Source organism: Danio rerio, chromosome 22 (genome assembly GCF_049306965.1).
Source record: "Danio rerio strain Tuebingen ecotype United States chromosome 22, GRCz12tu, whole genome shotgun sequence".
NCBI classification, from domain to species: domain Eukaryota; kingdom Metazoa; phylum Chordata; class Actinopteri; order Cypriniformes; family Danionidae; genus Danio; species Danio rerio.
Window position 1 is genome coordinate 15,294,025 of NC_133197.1, and position 20,976 is coordinate 15,315,000.

General features: G+C 34.9%; 1 protein-coding gene across 5 annotated transcripts in view; it reads right to left on the reverse strand.

The window, feature by feature from the left end:
* Positions 1–278: 278 nt before the first annotated feature.
* The window catches only part of tpm4a (tropomyosin 4a), a 25,177-nt gene continuing 4,479 nt past the window's right edge, over positions 279–20,976 (reverse strand). Inside the window, exons 1-8 of one of the 5 annotated variants that reach the window (XR_012397351.1) lie at positions 14,696–15,218; positions 8,796–8,929; positions 7,381–7,498; positions 7,228–7,298; positions 7,057–7,132; positions 6,780–6,842; positions 5,534–6,685; positions 279–5,459 (exon numbers count right to left, since the gene is read on the reverse strand). Coding sequence is in view for 4 of the 5 variants with exons in the window: in NM_213158.1 (NP_998323.1) it covers positions 925–1,007; positions 6,616–6,685; positions 6,780–6,842; positions 7,057–7,132; positions 7,228–7,298; positions 7,381–7,498; positions 8,796–8,929; positions 14,696–14,827 (747 nt within the window). In the remaining variant the exon portion in view is untranslated. 5 annotated transcript variants of the gene reach the window in all.

The window sequence follows — 20,976 nt, forward strand, 5'->3', positions numbered from 1 at the left end:
AAGTCTGCTCGACGAACGTCACGGAAAGTAATGAATATTCATAAGCCAGTTCGTCCCATTTTTTTCTTGTTGGTCTGGCGGTTTTCGGAGATTCTGACAGGTCTGGAGGATTACTGTCAAAGAAATGCTTCGTTTTTGTGTCATATTATTGCTAACACTTACTGTAAGTACTTTTTTGTGTGAGATGTTTTGCTCAAACAGCTAAGCAAGCATATTAAATCAGCAATTCAGCACTGTAGATGGTTCTGGACAATAATCAAACATTTACCTCACGAACAGACTTTTTATAAAAATTTATTACACAGAAAGTGGAAAAAGAAACTTTTGAGGCATTTTGAAATACTCATTTGACAGGGGAAAAAAAAGAAAATTCACAAAAAAAGTTTCAGGAATAGCTAATATTTCTTTGGTCTTTGTTTGGTCTTCATTTTGTGTTGGCTCCACAAAGTTAACCTGGTACTTTAATATAAATGTATACATACCATGGTGCATTATCAATGGAGTAATGAACTGCAATGCAGCATGTTGACCAGTAGATGGCGCGCATGTTGTAATTATGAAAAACGCCAAACTGCGCTTCAAACGCCTTCATAACTTCTTCGGTTCTTCAGAATACACAATAGCACAACTTCAAGTGATTTTTTTTTTTGCTCGAGCACATGAATGTTCACTTTCCCATGAGGTATGACATTTATTAAGTTACTTAAAACAGGAAAACTCAGATATAGCACCTCATCGTTTGGCTAATTTTTGAAAGTTGTCGAGCCAAGTCGAGAAAAGAAAAAGCATAAAAGAAATACCTCAGACCAAAAATTAAATTATTATTCTGTGAGAAAATAGGGCTCAATAGTTTGCGAGTTGGAATGAAGGAGAGTATTTGTGGAATGTTTTAAGATGGACGTCGTTTTCTCTCATCGTCTTGCTTTATAAGCTGTTCAGCTCCTGAAGTGTTTGATCCAGCACTTGGTGCATTCCCAGGTTTTCTTCTTTTGCAGAAGATAATTTTTCTAAAAGCAAAAACGAAAATCATTAGTCAGACGCTCATTTTAGGCTATACACACTATTTTTACAAGCAGTTTAGTGCACTTCTTAGTGTTCTTCATCCACAACCATGTATGTGTTAAAAAAAGAAAAGTAAACATTCACTTTACTTGTGCTGACAAGTCAGTGTGTCAGTAATAACATTAGATAAGCATGAAATTTATGGGTACAATTAAATAATCTTTAAAATGTTAGGATTAGTAACATAATATATGAAGAGTTCAGATGGATAAACCTCAAAGTGCCATCTGGAATTTTCTTCTAAAATTAGCATTTTTCTCAGACGTATTTCTTAATTTAGTAATTTCACTTTTACGGCAAAGAATAGGTCATTTTCATTGATTTTAACATGAAATAAATGAACATAAGAGCAATTCCATTATTATGGATGTGACATTTGCAGTAAAAACTCAAAACATATATTCACATAGAAAGTATATATTAACAATATATTGAAAAATCTGTTTATATTTTCCAGAACAACTGACCACTGATTTAAGGTACCAGAAAAATATCAATCTGTAATCATGTTTTGTACTTTAAATGAGGAAAATAAAGGTGCGTTATGGACGTGACCAAAAAAGTATGCGAGTTGACAGTATACAACATACTTTGTAGAAATTCTGTAAATTAAACTGAATAACCCAAATGAATTAATGATAATCAAAAGGTTGAGTCGGGTCACTATAGAACAAAAATGATTGATTTTATTTAATTAAATATTTTTGCATTTATGAAGAAAAAGTGTTGTTGTGACATTTGATGTCATGTGACAAATGTGAAATTGTCACTTGTGCAAATTTGGTGAATTAAATATATAAGTTTGAAAACATTGACAGATACATTTTGGAGTATTTCTAAAGTTCTGTAAAATGCTTGCTTAAACAAAAAAATCCAAATGGTTTCCATATTTTAGTGAAAACTTTTTTTTCATGGCAAGGTTGACTTTTGCATGGAATTGCTCATATACATAAGAGGCAGAGAAAAAATGCTCATTGTAGAAGAAAATTCTAGATGGCATCTGAACTCTTTGTCTATTTATTATCTTAGTGTGAAATCAGACATCTAAAATGTAACCTCACCTTTGTGGACATCAGAAAACCGTATATTAAAGCAGAAAAATATTACATTGTGTATATAGAGTACATTTTTTGAGATATGCAACACATTTTAATCTATTTATTAAATAAATTAGAAATCTTTATAGAAAAAGAAACACTGTAACTGTGGGATTTTGACCACATACAGTTATTTTAGAGATGTTATAGTTACAGACATTTCCTAAAATGCATGACCTTTCCTGTCATTTGGGATAAATGGATAATAATTTAAAATAAATCAATAATTTTAGATTTGTGAATAAATTTTAACAATTCCTGGAAAAAACTAAACCAAGGGAATAATTCACTTCAAAGTCAACAACACGTTAAAATTAAAATGCACCTTTAAAGGGGTGGTCCACTACGATATCACATTTTAAATTTTTGTTGACGTGTAATGTAGCTGTGTGAACATAAACAACATCTCTGAATGTAAGATGCTCAAAGTTCAATGCAAAGGGAGACATTGGCTTTTACAGAGTTAGCCTAGAAAAGCTTACAGCGAACAAAGTTTGGGGACTACAAAAAAAAAAAATCATCCGGGTAAATGATGTCATAAACCCTCAAGGTTACGCACATACACCCTGTGCAGCGAATGGGTGTGACCAGAGGCGCTGTAATGTTATAACAGATATGCCTCCTCGTGATGTGGAGCTGAGCTGGGAATGACAGCACATTGTGTTAGCTGACCAATCAGAGCCTCTTGAGGGCGGGTCTTTCAGAGGAACTAGTAAATATGACAGTCTTTTTTATGTAAGCTGAGTAGCTGTATATAATCAAAGTAAGATATATGAAAAAATAACATGATTTTTTACAAATGAAGCATGAGCACCCATTGCTTTGCATCTTAAAACACAACCAAGCCTTAAAAATACACTCTGGACCACCCCTTTAAATCAATATTCATATAAAATATTTCTAGATTTTCCATGAATATAGAGACATTTTCCAGTCTTCTTGATGAAAATTTAGGAATGAAAGCAGAAGAATATAAAATGAAGCAACAGTGTTTTATTGAGAATAATGAAAACATTGAAGCAAAAATGAAAAAAAGTGGCAAGAAAGAGATGCAGTAGAGCGAGACAGAGATGGATCTACAGGGATGTCATGTCATTGAGAGCATGATCCAGCTCCTCAGAGATGGCTTTATACTTCAGCTTCTGAGCATAGAGTTCATCTGAAGATTGGCAGGAAAAGCGGGAAAGCGAAGGATGAGATGCAGCAATGACCAGAAGCAAAATAAAAAAAAGAGAAAGACAAGAAGTTAATTGGCTTATGAAGCTAAACATGCTATGAAGCTCACAGAGATCCCATTCTAACAGAAACAACCTAAGCAAATTGTGTGCAAACCAACAATGGCTAAAATTTCCATTCGACCTACAGAAGATAGGCACCCTTATTTACTTTTATTAGGCATGTATACTTTTATTAAGCAAATGTAGATTGTGGTCTTGTAATGAATTGAACGGCGCTGTAGGAAACAGACATACTTTATTTCTCTTGGGACAGAAGCAATACCAGGCTTGTTTAAACTGATTCCATATACAGACTCAACTATATCATCTTCCAGCAAAGGGTTCAAGTAGTATGAAATATGAGCCTGCTGGAACTCTGACAAAATATCTCTAAAACAATATGGTGTTGTGTGTTTCAAAAGATTTTTATAGCCGTTATATAGGCAGGGAGGATGACCCGCTTGTGACCTGTAAAACCCCATCCATGCAAGACTTCTCAAAGTGTGCTGCTTAGCCACTGGTTATTTCTAAAGGTGAAAAGTTCATTTAGCCACTTCCTAACCTTCACTAAAGTTCACTAAGAACTTCACTGTTTATACAAATCGTTTAGAGCGTATATCGTCGCTGCCAAGTCAAACGTACCCAATTTAAATGGTTGTTAGCTACAGCATATGCTACCAAAACAAATATCTAGGCATATTAACTCATTTAAAAAAGTAAATATCATTTTGGAATCAATTTTAGTATTAAAAGTATTTATCTATTCATTATGGTGGCTTGAGAAAGCCAACATACTGTTATTCTACGTAAACTTATTATTCTTTCGTTTTCTTCTTCTTAGACTATTTTAAGATCTCATTTCCTCCTTGATCATTCATATTACAACCACCAATTTAACTCCAAACCTCCAAACTATACTGAACCTCCAAACTATTACTGAAGTTGCTATATCTTTTCCAACTGATCCAACATACGGTTTTCCTAAAACTGACCCGAAAAATTTGTAGAAATCCTAATGACTTAACATTGGACTAAACTTTGTGATCTCGTACCTTTGCGCCAGACTGTCATACAGATTTAAGGTTACACTCATTTAACTCAGACTACCAATCTGCTAATCACTGATGATGACCTAACAACTTATTGGCCACACCCTAGCAATCACTTTCGGCAACCTAGCAACTGTCCCGTAGTCTTTTATTATAAAAAAAAGCTGCCATTGACTTTACATTGGACATACTTATGACATACCAAACCATACTGACAAACATACTAGCAACATGCTAATTCATACTAAAAACATACTAGCAACATGCTAATTCATACTAAAAACATACTAGCAACATGCTAATTCATGCTAACTACATGCTAGTGTATCCTAAAAACATGCTAGCAACATGCTAATTCATACTAGAACTATGCTCATTTATGTTAGCAGCTGCTAAGCAACTACTCAGAACACCTAAGCAGCTGCCTAGCAACGTTTGCAACGAACAAAATATCAGCAAATCTAGTTTTTGCACCAGTCCATTAAGTCAAATAATATTATTTTCTAAAATGAACCACCCAACCGTTTAAAATCTAGTTCTGGAACCAGTTTGAGTCATCTGAAGGAAGCATTTTGCTAAACCAATCAAGGCAATTTTTTACTACATCATTAGATAATTTTCTTGATCAGGGGTTCTCAGTCCTGGAGGTTCAGTGTCCTGGAGATTTTAGCTCCCAACTTGCCTCAACACACCTGCAAGAATGTTTCTAGAAAGCCTAGTAAAACTGCGGTCACACTGGACTTTTCTCCCTATAGACTTCCATTCATACTCAAGTGAAAGTGTCAGACTGGAAACGCAAGCTTGTGCGACAAGTTTCGCAGTCAGCTGCGGTGCAAAGTTCAGTGAACTCTGATTTGCAAAATCACATCAAGTGAAAACATGACCTCACTGCATAGAAATTTAAATTATGGACCAATCGCTTACTTTTTAAATGTCTAATCATCTTGTTTAATCCTGCCTCTTTTCACATTGCCGCACAACTGAATTTTGCATGCTCAAACTCAAGTGTGACAACGGCATAAGAGCTTGATTAGCTAGCCCAGGTGTGTCTGATTGGTGTTGGAGTTAAAATCTGAACGACACAAAAGCTGCGTCCCGAATCGCATACTTATGCACTATTCTATGCCATTTTGTAGTATAAATAGTGTAAGTAGTGTGTTCACACTGAAAACTCTAAAAACATTAAGTGCACTTTAATTACCCGGATGATGCACTCATTCATCCGCTAAAATTAAGTGTGTAATGATGGACACTTCACGCACTCAATGACCGCAGTTTTGCTTACGTAGCAGAAGGGGCGGAGCTATCGGACGCACATGTTGGATAACTTTATTTATTTTGGATGGTGAAAGCAAAATTCTCCTACGAGAGTGATTATAGCGCCTCCCGATGGTGAATGCGGCAATACTCACGGCAGGTATTATTTGATAATTCGGTTGTTTATTTCACTGATTTGGCAACCGTCAAACGTCATCAGGGAAACGGTTTGAATTTCCGCTTAGTAAAAAAACATTAGTGTGCCATTTGGGACACAACTACATACATATACTATCCTGTTGAGTGTGTAAGTGCATAAGTACATAGTGCATGAGTGCATAGTGTGCCATTTGGGACGCAGCTAAAGACTGGGGTTCTCCCTGACCTAGATCATTTGCTAAAATAAACCACACAAACCAATCAAATTTAGTTAAGGAAACCTGTGTGTGTCAACTAAATGAAGCAACTGACTAAAATTAACCTTTCAAAACCAACCAAAATCTGTGTTTTGAACCCATTTGAGTCATTAAAACATCTGGTAACTCCTCCATTCTCACATTTGATCGCATTCCAGAAAAAGCAGCAGCTTTGAAAATAGATGTTCACTCAAATGAACCGTTCAAACAAAGAAATTCACAAAAACAAACTATCTAAATGAGCCAATTCACCAAAATGATAAACTTTCCCAATCTGTTGCCACTATTCATACCGCAGTATCTAGGTCACTGTTTATTACCAGAATAGCTATAGTGTTTTTGAAACATCTACTCGCACGGCTGGAAAACGTTATCAAATTAGCAGAATCTCTATGAATAACTGCATGAACAATGTAGATAAAACTGTTTGAGCTGAACTGTTTGGCGCTACATAAATCTTGTTAAAAAAGAACTTGACACAGAGATTAACCCATAGAACTAATTAATGAGTTCATACCTTCAAGGTCATCAATGGATTTTTCCAGTTTGGCCACTGTCCTCTCTGCAAACTCTGCACGGGTCTCGGCCTAATAAACAGAATAAGGAAGTTTAAAAAAAAGTTTCTAGGGATGAGAAAGGGCAGCTTGTCTTTGACCTTGTCTCATTTATTGACTGCTTTACCTCCTTCAGCTTGTCACTAAGAACTTTGATTTCTTCTTCATACTTGTCTTCTTTTTCTGAGTACTGTAACAAAAGACAGACACAGAAAAAATATTTCTCTTTCCGACAACATCAAATCAACTTTGCATCCCCCTTGAAGCTATTTTGTTGTGGGAATTTCAACCGTTAGTCTGTAAATTGCCGTGTTTCGGTTCCAAAGCAATTATCAGGCTCTGAAGTCGAGCCTCAAATTGCACCTTTGTGAAAGTTAGCAGATAAAACAGAGGTGTTGACTTACTTTCTCTGCCTGAGCCTCTAGGGATTTAAGGTTGTTGGTAACGTTTTTCAATTCCTCCTCCAAATCACTAGCTTTGCTGTTTGAACAGAAAACAAGCTTTTAATTGGTAAGGCAACAAACATTCACTATTTAGTCTGCAAGATTAAAAGTGTGAGAATAGGTAGACGATACCATTCAGCGACTTCAGCTCTTTCTTCCGCGCGCTCCAGCTCACCCTCGAGAATCACCAGTTTACGGGCCACCTGTAGACAAGATGCTTTCAGATGAACAATTTCAAACGTCAAACATCTGGAAGCTGCGTTCGACAAGGTGCTTGTAACTCACCTCTTCGTATTTGCGGTCAGCCTCCTCGGCGATGTGCTTGGCCTCCTTTAGCTGCATCTCCTGGATCTCCATCTTCTCCTCATCCTTCATGGCGCGGTTCTCGATTACCTTCATGCCTCTGGAGGTGAAACGAAAGGTTAGTAATGCAGTCATTATTAATGACCTTTCAGGTAACGTAGATCAAAAAGTATGCTAACAAAAAATCTTAGATCAGGGGTGCCCAAACTGCGCCAGTGTCCTGCAAAGTTTAGCTCCAACACTAATCAGACACACCTGGGTTAGCTAGTCAAGCTCTTCAGCTGCGGTCACACTAGAGATTGAGCTTGCGAAATTCTGTTGTATGGCTCTGCGAAAAGGGGCGGAATTAAACAAGATAATTACAAATTTAAAAAAGTGAGTGATTGGTCCATGTTTTAATTTCCTGTGCAGTGAGGTCATGTTTTAATCCTCGATTGATCTCACACAGTCATGTAATGCAATTTCGTAGGTCAGAGTTCATTAAGCTTAAACTTTCCAATGCAGCGAACTGTGAAACTTGACGCACAAGCTTGCGTTTCCGGTCTGACGCATTTGTGTGCGTATGAATGGAAGTCTATGGGAGAAAAGTGCAGTGTGACCGAATCTCTTCTAGGCTTTCTATAAACAACTTGCCTCAACACACCTGCAAGGATGGATCGCAGGACACCAAGTTTGGACACCCCTTTCTTAGATAGTATTGAAAATTTACAGTTCACACAAAAAAATGAAATTTACCCATTTAAATTGAATCATTTTAATCATTAAAATGATTATTAAATTAAGTAAAAATGTTTACTTTCCCTCATGTGGTTTAAACCTTTATAACTTTCCTCTTCTGTTGAACACAAAAGAAGATGTTTTAAAGTGTACTGGTTGCTGGGACCCATCAAATTCCGTAGTGGGAAAATAAAACCACTATGGAAGTCAATATAGGTCCCTCAACAGAACAAATAAACTCTAATAGTTCATTTTTGGCTAAACTATCGCTTAAAATTTACCCTTGACTCACTCTCAAGAATATATTTTTAAAAATTGTTGCAAATGGTAGCCATTGATAAACATAGCAGGACAGAAAATACTATGTAAACCAGTTTCTACCATTCTTCAAAGCATCTTTTTTGTGAGAAAGAAACTTAAACTGATTTGAAACTTTCATTTTTTTGTGAACTATGCCTTTAAATATAACCTCTTGAACAAAGTAAAAGTAACCGTGTTCTCTCTTAAAATTATATTTGAATTCCATCACATTGTATAACACCTTACGCAATCAACTTCAGGATTGTTTTTCGATGAGATAAAGGTGTTTTGCTCGAAAAAAGCAAAGTAGTTTGAACTCAAGGCAACAAAGCAAATCATACCTTCTATCATTATTTCGAAATTAAAAAGTTTCCACTGACCTCTCACTCTCGTCTGCTGCTTTCTCCGCTTCTTCCAGTTTCTGCAGTGCAGTTCCCAGCCGTTCCTGAGCCCGATCCAGTTCCTCCTCCACCAGCTGAATCCTGCGGTTCAGGGCTGCCACATCACCCTCCGCCTGATGGTAATAAAAAGGTCAAAGGTTAATAACATTCTGACATTTTAATTTAACAACTATTGGTCACACTTTATTATCGGTACAATTCACACTATTAATAAACCATGACTTTTGCCTCAATAAACTCCCAATTTGCTGCTTATTAATAGATATTAGAGTAGTGGATAGGTTTAAGATCTCTGAGGATTAGGGCTGTAGAGGATTAGGGCTGTAGAATAGATCAAGCAGAATGTGTACTTTATAAGTGCTAATAACAATAGGGAGGTAATAAGCTACTAGTTAGTGAGAATTGGTACTTAAAATAATGTGTTACCCAACAATGTATACTAGGGATATGAAATAACGCTTTGCTATGTTTTCAGGTCTGCAGGGATTCTCTCAATGAGGGCATGTAATGTTTGTCAGTTATTGCACAAAGCACAATCAACTGCAGAAGAAAAAACATTTTTGCACCCTTTACGACCACCACCACCCGTTGTGATTCAAACAAAGATTGGCCTCAGAAAGAGCACAATGGTGCCTCTGTGACATTTCTCGGTTTTAAGAGACCTCACAGCCAAACCGCCCACTTACTGCACTGATAATTGCAACTATAATTATGACGAATATCACCGTGGTTCTATCTCAGAGAGCGGACCGAGCGAGCATGCCAATCACTTGGAAGGAAAATCTCAAAGCCAGGAAACTGTATCTGGGTTTTAACTTTCAGAGGAGACAGAAAAACAAGGCTTAAGGGAAAAGTCAAAGAGAGCAAATCATACATTTTCTGATTGCACCTTTGTTTTTGAGTCAGAGCTGCTGGTATTTATGGACTCCATTCAATGTTTGGTGGAGCCTTTGGAGCATGAACAGTAGTAAACACATCATGGCTGACTTACTACACCGCTTACTTTTATAGACTTTAAGCTTTTTACCACTTTTTACCTACTGGACGTCATCAAAAAACATTATTAAACATATAAAGAATCATATATCATAGTATAGGTCTGAGTCCAATACATTCCAACTTTTCATCACACAGTACTTTATCACAATATAAATGTACTAATCAACTGTTAAAGTGACTTGATGTAAAGAACTACAACCAAACCAATTATTCATTCATTCATTCATTCATTCATTTTCCTTCAGTTTAGTCTCTGATTTATCAGGGGTCACCACAGTGGAATGAACCAGCAACTATTCCGGCATATGTTTTACACAGTGGATGCCCTTCCAGCCTCAACCGAGTACTGAGAACCCAACCAATAATTTTCTGAAAATATCAAATTGGAATAGGGTGACACCGTGGCTCAGTGGTTAGCACTGTTGCTTCACACCAAGAAGGTCGCTGGTTCGAGTCCCAGCTGGGTCAGTTGGCATTTCCGTGTGGACTTTGCATGTTCACATTGGTTTCCTCAGGGTGCTCCGGTTTCCCCTCAAAGGCCAAAGACATGCGCTATATGTGAACTGGGTAATCTAAATTGGCCGTAGTGAACATGTGTGAATGTGAGAGAGTATGGATATTTCCCAGTACTGGGTTGCAGCTAGAAGGGCTGTGTAAAACATATGTTGGATAAGGTGGCGGTTCAATCTGCTGTGGCGACCGCTGATAAATCCGAGACTAAGCCAAAGGAGAATGAATGATTGGTTTGGTTGTAGTTCTTTACATCATGTCACATTGCCAGTTGATTAGTATATTTGTATTGTGATACCCTAGTACTGTGTGATAAAACAGGTAACGCAATGAAAAAAAGTTGGAATGCACTGGTGTTACAACCTCTTTGATGTTTTTTTGTTAAATAATGTTTTTGATCAATAAAGGAACTAAGCCGAAGGAAAATGATAAGAACTTCAAAGAAAGATAAAGTTAAACAAATTTAGATGTAACTTTGGTAGCTAGTTCACTATTGGATGTCATTCAAAGACTGTTATAAACATAAACATTACCATAAATAATAGTTTAGGTCTTTGAGTCCAATTCTAACGCCATGTTTGTCTCATAATCACTACTTATTTTCGTGTAATGGTGAGAGAATGTAATTTATTTCCTTATAATTGACATATATTGGACATTTCGATTGTTTATATCTCTCGAAGTCACTAATCATCAGTCTATATAAAGTTGTGTATACAGTTAAAGTCTAAATTATTAGCCCCCGTCTATTTTTTCCCCTATTTCTGTTTAACGGAGAGATTTTTTCAACACATTTCTAAACATAATAGTTTTAATAACTCATTTCAAATAACTGATTTATTTTATCTTTGCCGTGATGATAGTAAATAAAATTTTGCTAGTTATTTTTCAAGACACCTCTACACTGCTTAAAATGACATTTAAAGGCTTAACTAGTTTAATTAGGTTAACTAGGCAGGTTAGGGTAATTGAGTAAATTATTGTATATTGAAGGTTTGTTCTGTAGACTATAGAAAAACAATTGCCTTATAGGGGCTAATGAGTTTGAACTTAAAATGGGTTTTAAAATATGAAAAACTGCTTTTATTCTAGCCAAAATAAAACAAAAATATTTTCTCCAGAAGAAAAAAATAGTATCAAACATATTGTGAAAATTTCCTTGCGCTGTTTAACATAATCTAGGAAATATTTAAAAAAGAAAAAAAAATCAAAGTGGGGCTAATAATTCTGACTTCCAACAGTTTCAAGATTCTAGTTCACAACATACCAGATGACTATGTCAAATTTATTATCTCATAATGGCAAGAATGAAAATTTTTAAATATAACTTAATATCTTGTGTTGTTTCTACTCTCCTTAACGCTATTTAACTAATCGAACAAAGCATCAATGAAACTTTGTCTCAAAATCTAATTTTACATCTGGCGATTAAGAGAAATGAGGTCATAACTGTGAGACCTAATGTTTTATCTGAAGATAGAATACATCCGGGCTTTAAAATGTAAATATACCTTGTACTTTGCTACGTGCGAGCCTTTTTATCTCACAAAACGCCATTTGAATGTGCTATTGGAGCTTGACATCAATAAAGAAAGGACCGAATGGACATTTATTCACACATATTTAACCACCAGGCTGAGGGTGTAGGAAGTTAACCCCCTTTCGAATAAAAGGGAGCCAAAGAGGGGAGGAGAAAAATGCACAGGAAATGGACACACTCCACATCCTCTCCCCTCCCAACATGCACATTCAGTTCAGGGTCAGGATACTCCCTCATGAGCCATGCCCTTTCCTTAGTCACTGTGCTCCCTATTGCTTTAAACACAAGCCATATATGGTAAAATAAGCTCTGGAGAATGCCAGTGGTGAAGTGCCAAAAAGATTTAAAGGCTGAAGAATGGAAAAAAAAATACGACAGCCATATGTTATCGAGAAGCGTCTGGACGCAGCCTTGAATATTTTATCACATACAAAATGAACCCAAGCGCGCATATGTGTGATATGAGACGAAAACATTCAGAGATCGATGGATTTCTGAGTCCACTTCACATCATGATACGCTCAGGGATGTTGTGACGTCATTGTCCAATTATACGATTAGGTCTAATATGTCGGGGAATGACCTGGGACTTAAGTTGCTGACTTCCTGAGCCACAGTTTTGTATGTGACATTGAGCAAACACTTGAGACCAGCTTTATCAATGTAATGGCCTTTTTATGGACTGATATTATGAAAATAAGGCCTATCAGATGAAAATGAACAGAACGTGCTTCTTTTTCATCCTATTTCAGAGATCTGACTGGTAAGAGAGCCCAATAGTTTGGTGCAGATGCAAACCCATTGATTGTTTCTAACAATCTCAAAGAAATGCAGACAATTTTGGAAGCATTTCAAAGCAAGTGATCACTTGTGCACATTTAACTGTAATAAGATATGCAAAAGAAGCCTTCATATCATAATTTTTAACACCATGGGAACCTGCCAATGCAAATATGAGGAGCATTACTGAAACGGACACCCTTCCTGTTCTCAAAAGTCTAATGTTTGTAGAACATGCTTCACATATGTTTCCAGTCTTGTTTTTGACATTTAACCCCACTGTGAATCATGGCCTGCATAACTTATGATGACCATCATGGAGAGATCATAGGTCACATCATTAACAAGTCCAAGGGTGGGAAACCTCCCACTAATGAAAGCAAAGTCAGCAATATTTCTGTCACAAGCATTTGACTCGATGAAACACCCCTAAAACAAGGAGGAAAGAATTAATGCGGAAGAATGGGATCATGATCCTGACTAACATTTCTTAAGACTTAAATGGTCAAAAGAAAATCGGCACACTACCACTTTAGCTCTCAATCTTTTTTTTATGTAACAGTTTCGACTACATGGTCTTCATTAGGTTGTTTTTGATCAAGCACCTGCCTTTGAGAATTCTAGATGTGCGAACATTTCTTGGTTGCTTAAGACTTAAATGGCCATGGAGAGACAAAAGATGCACTATTCGGTCTACAAACACTAGAAGAACAGGACTTTTCTTAAGCTGTTCCAGCTTCCTGCATATCTGCATGGTCATCTGAGTATGAAGAGGGTCCACAGGAAACTCCAATGTGGAACAAGAGACAACATCCTGACTCAGTTCCTTCGGGAGCTCAGGATGGGACATCCTTTTTAGGTCTTTCTTGAGCAACACAATCGAATTCTTAAGTTCTACGAAAGATCTGCAAACAGGCATTCATTGATTAAATCAGCGAAACAAGGGAACATTTGCATCCCTACAGTCGTGTATACCAATACCAGTGTGTTCTAATGGTGTTTTGGTCATATTCTCTTGAATATTAAAGGATGAGTCTGAAAATTAAAATGGACTACCTGAATTCCACAAGAAAACTGATTCACTATCAACTTGATCTCAGTTTCTTTATTCTGTTGAACACCTAATGTATTTTTAAAAACCTCTAAACCTTAATTCTAAAGTAGATAAAACTAATTTTATGGAAGTCAATGGTTGCAGGTTTGCAACATTTTTCAAAATATCATATTTTGAGTTGAACAGAAAAATGAAACTGATAAAAGTTTGAAACAAGTAAATGCTGGCTAAATTGAGACAGAACTGTCATTTTAGGGAGAACTATCCCTTTAAGAACAAAACTTCCTTACAGATAGTATTTTGGTACAAAATGAAAAGTTTTTTTTTGTTTGTTTGTGTGTTTGGACACCACCATTTACCCATACTTCATTACATCAAAAGGATATTGGTGGAAATTGCTCTTAATTGCTTTTTAACATCAGGCTATCAAGTACACTGTCTCGGTAGATGGATGAATGCATTTAGTTATACCCAAAAGAGATATTATTTATATTTAGATTATATAGTAATAGCAAGACAAATTGGCAAAATTAATTAATTGATGAACATGATAAATGAATAAAAGCAACATTTTATAAACTCTTTATAAAAAGTACTACGCAGATAAATAACAGAATATCTGTATATTTCTTAAACCAAACCTAAGTTTAGCAGTTGTCTGCTAAAAAAAAAAAGTTAATTGTGTAAGTCAAAATAATACAAATCACTAAAAAAAGGGTAAGTGGTCCAATAACACCGTATGTGGAAAACAATAAGGCCTAACAACTGGCCCAAAGCAGATTTTGGGGTCGGACTGTCCTTTTGGACCAACGCCTTTCATTCCACAACCTCACGTCTGCATCCAGGTCTCGCTGTTCACCTAAACATACAATTATAATCTTCCGAGGAGCCGGGGAGCTTTTTATAGATGCCCGTGTTTACGGATGGACCGCGTAGAAGAGCCCACAGAGGAAGTAAGAAAAGTAAGAAGACAAAAAGTAATAAGATTTGTCTCACTTTCTCCCGGAGCTCGCGCTCATTGTCCAGCTCGCGCTGAAGACCCAAAGCCCGATCCTCTGCGTCATCCGCCTGCTGCTGCAAACACTGGATCTTTCTCTTCACAGCGTCCAAAGAAGTCACACCTGTCATTTTAACTAGCTTATTATATTATATTTACTACAAGAAAACAAAACGTAACGCGACTTTGGTCGAGGAGAAACAAAACGATGTGCAAAAACAACGGAAACCGTTTTTAAAAAGCTATAAAATATAAATACGTCAAAATGTAAAGGCTAAAAACTCTATTGTACCCCGAATACAGGGATGGTATAACAAATAACGGAATGCTGCTGTATTAGGATGATCTGTGCAAATAGGAAAAAATGAGTGGAAAATAAAACACGAAATGTGCAATCCAAGTTCTTCCCAGTCCGGATCAATACAAAACGGTTGAATGAGCAAAAAAAAGGTCTTCGCAGGAGGTTATTTCAGTCTCATGGAGTCATTGGAATGTGGGAGAATGTGAGGAGGCAGAACTTCTGCAGAAAAGTTTCAATGTAACTGTGGAAAAGTGAGCTACAAGTGACGTCACGGTGGGCGGGGCGCCCCTTGAGTCACAATACAGACTCATTTTATGTTGATTAGCCTACTCTGCTTAAAAATGTAGCCTATACAAAAACGTACTCTTTTCTTTTATCTTGACTCCTATTGAAAACAATTTGTTGATTTTAAACAATTGAATTATAGCATGCTGCATTCTTTGTGTTTATTTACACTAAATGAACACAATATATTTTTAACTCTAACAATAGAAATGTACAGTATCTGTGGGGTCAGATGAAAAAAAAATAGTTTTCATTTTTTATCTAATTAAAACCTTTTATTTTAGATGTTTTTTTATTAATCAAATCACATTATAATATAAAGCTGTTTCTGTCTAACTGATCTGACTCATATAATTGACGTTTGATTTAATATTTCAGAACAAAAACATGCCATTTTTTATTTCTTTTACATCGCAACACATTTAACCGTATGTCAGTTGAAATTCTTTCAAACTAAAAACTTTGTGACGTATTCAGAAATCTATCCTTAATTTAAATCTCACAATTTTGAATTATATCTCATCGTTCAGATTTGTTTTATTGTCAGTTTATATACTGCAATTTGGACTTTTTCCATAATATATATAATCTCCTTTTATCTTCGGCAATTAAAATCTTTAAAGTTTATAGCTCGTATAATTTTGAGTTCATATTGTGAAATTCTGACTTTTTTCCCCTCAAATTTGTGATTATTTCTCACAATAATGAAATTTTGGGCAATTCTGGCTTCATTATTTCTTGCAATTCTGAGTCCATATCTCATAATTCTGAATTTATATCTTGAAATTGAAGTTTACGTCTCGCAATTATGAGTTTATATTTTACATTTCCAAATTTCTAGCTTACAATTTAGAATTGCTTTTTTGCAAATATTTTGATTGATTACAAATTATTTTTTATTCTTATATCTCACAATTCTAGCTTAACTGAAGTCAAAGTTTTGAGATACAGTTGAAGTCAGAATTATTAGCCCCCGTTTATTTTTCCCCCCAATTTTTGTTTACCAGAGCAGATTTTTTTAACACATTTCTAAACATAATAGTTTTAATAACTCATTTCTAATAACTGATTTCTTGTATCTTTGCCATGATGACTGTAAATAATATTTGAGTAGATATTTTTCAAGACATTTCTTTACAGCTTAAAGTGACATTTAAAGGCTTAACTAGGTTAATTAGGTTCACTAGGCAGGTTAGGGTAATTAGGCAAGTTATTGTATAACAATGGTTTGTTCTGTAGACTATCGAACAAAATGTATAGCTTAATGGGGCTATTAATTTTGACCTTAAAATGTTTTTTAAAAAATTAAAAACTGCTTTCATTCTAGCCGAAATACAACAAATAAGACTTTCTCCAGAAGAAAAAAAATATTATCAGACATACTGTAAAATTTTCATTGCCCTGTTAAATATAATTTGGGATTCATTATTATTTTTTTAATTCAAAGGGGGCTTAATAACTCTGATTTCAACTGTATAATTCCAATTTTAAGTCCAAACTTTGAGGAAAAAAAGTCAAATTACCATTTTTATTTTCTATTTAATGGCGAAAACAAGATTCCGTATTTGGTCTTGTCATAAATTTTTTATTTCTATACATTTTTGTATGCTTGAAAAATGTATTTTTTTATTCACAATTCATTATAAAACTAAAAAGCATTTAAAATATGAAATGCAGGTTATGACTTACAAATTTAACCACCGCAATTAAACTCAAGCGTTCAATCACACCCCCCACCATTAAAAGCTCCAATCTTGATGTTCCACACCATTTCATCTGTGACACGCTTTCCTCAGAAGTGCGCTTTTGTTCTAAAGACGAGCCAGGGATCTCGAAGCATTGATTTCATTAGTCACAGGAGTGTGGCCCTCTGTGTTTGCTTTCCCTACATTCCTAGGATTCCTGGGCTGCTACATGCCAACCGAAATCCCAATCTCCCCTGCTGCTCCACTGACTTATCAGTAACAGGCCTCGAAAAATCCCTCGCTCATTCAGAGTCTTCTACCTTACTTCTTTGGCGTTGCGCATGCAGATGTATAATTAGTTTACAGTTTCCTCTAATGCATGACATGTGGTAGGTTTGTCTGGAGCACATTTTCAGGGCAACGCTCCAGATAAATGTGCTCGTATCCCCAGTTTCAGGCCTCTCGGTGTCTAAAGAAAACGAGAACATTCTACAGGAAATAAAAGCGCACTCAAAACTGCATTTGTACCACACTTATTGAATAAAGTCTGATGTCACGCTGTGTCCTCGAGAAGAATTTTGTGTTGAACATTCTAAAAAAAAAGTGGTTCTTTTTTTGGAATCTTTGGTTCCAAAAAGAACTTTTTTTAAATGCTTTCCATTTAAGTTTCTTTAGACGTTATACACACACATACATAGCACAAATTACAACTTCCAAAAATAAAGGTACAAATGCTATAACTGACACTTTTGTACGGTCCATTTCAGTTTAAAAGTACAAACACTGAAAGTTGACTCAGTGGATTTACTTAATTTTTTAAGTTAAGTGGTTGCAAACAATTTATATGGAATTTAAACACACAAATTAAGTTAAACATTACTAAATTAAATTTTTTGTTTAAATTCAACACATGTAACTAAAAGTACAAAGGTGTACCTCTTTTGAAATTCAGGTACCAATACAGTATGTATCTTTGAGGTACCTCTGTGGATCCTTTAGAAACAAATGAAGGTAAATTCGGTTTTATATTCGCACCTTCGGACTTTCACCTTTTTATATAAAGAACATTTTACCAGAAACTTATATTTTCCCTTAAAAAATGTGACAGGGCCTGACCTTTAAGCTTGTCGTCCTCAAAAAAAAAAATTCATACAAAAACAAACATAAATTTGAAAAAATTAAATGATAGAATGTGTCCTTGATCACTGTCAGCTTTCTTCTCTGTCGAATGCTGTCACTTCAGTGTCATAATCTTAGACACGCAGTTAATAGCATAACAAAACTAAAGCTAGGTTCAACTGGGCTGAGGACAAGGACACAGACAGGGTTGCAACATTTGTAAATTGTTTTTAATAAAGAAAGAAATCTGAGAACCAAATGAATGATTCATTTATAGAGCAACTCACAGAAATCAACCATCAGTCCATTTTAGACATCTTTGGGATTAATTATTTTTTATTATGACTGTATTTATGTTTTTATTTCAGGGACAGATAGTTTACGTATCTTGCAGAATGTCTTAGAATTTCAGAAAAGTATTCTTTGCCAATTCTAAATAGTAAAATCAAAGCAGTCAATGACTATCAAAGTACAACATTGTTCACAGTTAATTAAATGGTTCTAGTGTTGTTTTGAGGTCATACTTGCATGTCATTTCAGACCGAATATTCAAAGTAGCATGTCACAAATTGGAACTGTTCAAAAATGAATGAATGTGTGAACATAAAACCAACTTTACCACAATTAGGTACTACAAATCTATCAGTGACAGCTCTCGCACGTTTATGTATAAAAATTATTAAATTGATAAATTTAACTACTTTTTCTTATATAAATCATGAGTAAACGTAATTTTAATTTTATTTTGTAAACTATTGATGACATTTCTTCCAAATTTAAAATTAAAATGATGTGATTTAAAGCATGATTGTTTTTAAAAGATAACTAAAAGGTGTGGCAACGGTGTTTTCAGAAGTTTATATTCATTTTTAGACAACACAATGCACATTTGTTTAACATCAGAAGACTTCAGAATACAAAATTTGGTGCAATAACCCTGATTTTCATTGCTATTTTTTCAAGAAAAAAAACTAAATAATCAATTATGTATTTAAAGTTTGGAGGAAATCTTATTAGAACTTAATACATTTCAAACCCACATCTAACAAATCCAGCAAATTTAGAGAGTCTCTAAATGTTTTGTCCATAACTTGAAAAAGAACTATTTACTTAAAGGTTATTTATTTTGGAATCCCTGTGAGGAAAAAAAAGGAAAAAACACATGGAGTACACTTTAAATCTCTCATTCACAAATGGATTTTCACCCCATGTTGGAATCATTAAGAATTCACAAACAAGTGGTTCGCCCCTCCACAGCTTCCTCCTCAAACTATGTAGTCATTTCCTTTGAGGTCATACTATGAGGAGTAACCTGAGGTTATCAGGATGGACTCCTTCACAGAAAATGCAGGTGTGATTACGGCAATTTTCAGATACGTCCCTAGGCTAAATGTGTTCTCACAGGCAGCATGTGTTGTGCTTTGAATCATTTCAGCTTAAAGGTACAAAGTTTGTGCATTTAAACTTTAAAATTTAGTCATTGACATCCATACTAGGCAAAAAATATACTAGTCAATGGTTTCAGTTTCCAACATTATTCAAAATATAGTATTTTATGTTCAAGATCTCAATCAAATTAGGATGAGGTGAAAAGTGAGAAAACATTGACATCATTTTATTTTTGGAGCTTTAAAGTCAAATAAAATGGCAGGTAAAAACTACAATGAGCTTCCTCCAGGGATGGTGACATCACAAACCTTTACATTTACATAAATTTCACCCCTGATAGTGACTTTCCATCAATATTCTTAAGACAGTTAGCAAATCACAACACACTGGGCCAGCTGATCCGTCTAAGCCCATTTCTGAGGTTGGGGCTTCATAGAACCAGGAAGTCAACAGAAACAGAAGTAAAATATATTAAAAACAACAATACAAAAAAAAGCATACATACACAATTAAAAAGCCATTAGTTGACTTTATTTAAAAACTTGAGTAAACTCATAGGTTTTAAGGCGATAAGTTGACTTTAATTTTTACAAAAGATTGAGGAAACCTGTTGCTTTCAAAATTATCAGTTGACTTTAAATAAGATTAGTTGACTTTACTTTAAAAATGTGAGTAAACTTAATAGTTTTAAGGTGATTAGGCTTTAATTTTAAAAAAATTGAGTAAACCTGTTGCTTTTAAAACAATTAGATGACTTTAAATGTGATTAGTGGACTTTACTTTAAAAATGTGAGTAAACTTATTGGTTTTAAGGCGATTAGTTGACCAATTTTTAAAAGAGTGAGCAAACCTGTTGCTTTAAGTTACAGTGTAACTAAAAGCAACAGTTACAGTTACAGTTAGTTGGTTTTAATTTGAAAAGATTGAGTAAACCTGTTCCTTTCAAATTGATTAGTTGACTTTAAGTGAGATTGGTTGACTTTAAAAGGGATTAGTTGACTTTACTTAAAAAATGTGATTAAACTCATTGGTTTTAACGTTGACTATAATTTGAAAAAGTTTGAGTAAACCTGTTGCTTTTCAAACAATTAGTTGACTTTAATTGCGATTAGTTGACTTTGCTCAAAACACATATGAGTAAACTCATTGATTAGTTGACTTTAATTTTAAAAAGACTGAGTAAACCTGTTGCATTAAAAATGTGAGTAAACTCATAGGTTTTAAGGCAATTAATCGACTTTAATTTTTAAAAGAGCAAGTAAACCTGTTGCTTTTAAAGGGATTAGTTGACTAAAAACAATTAGTTGACATTAATTTAAAAACAGGTTTACAAAAACAATAATGTCAATTAATCGTTTTAAAGTCAATTATTTGTTTTTAAAGTCAACTAATCGTTTTAAAAGTCAACAGGTTTACTCACTTTTTAAAAAGTAAACTAATCGCTTAAACAAAAATGAGTTAAAAGTGAGTAAAAAGTGAGTAAACTTGTTGCTTTCAAATT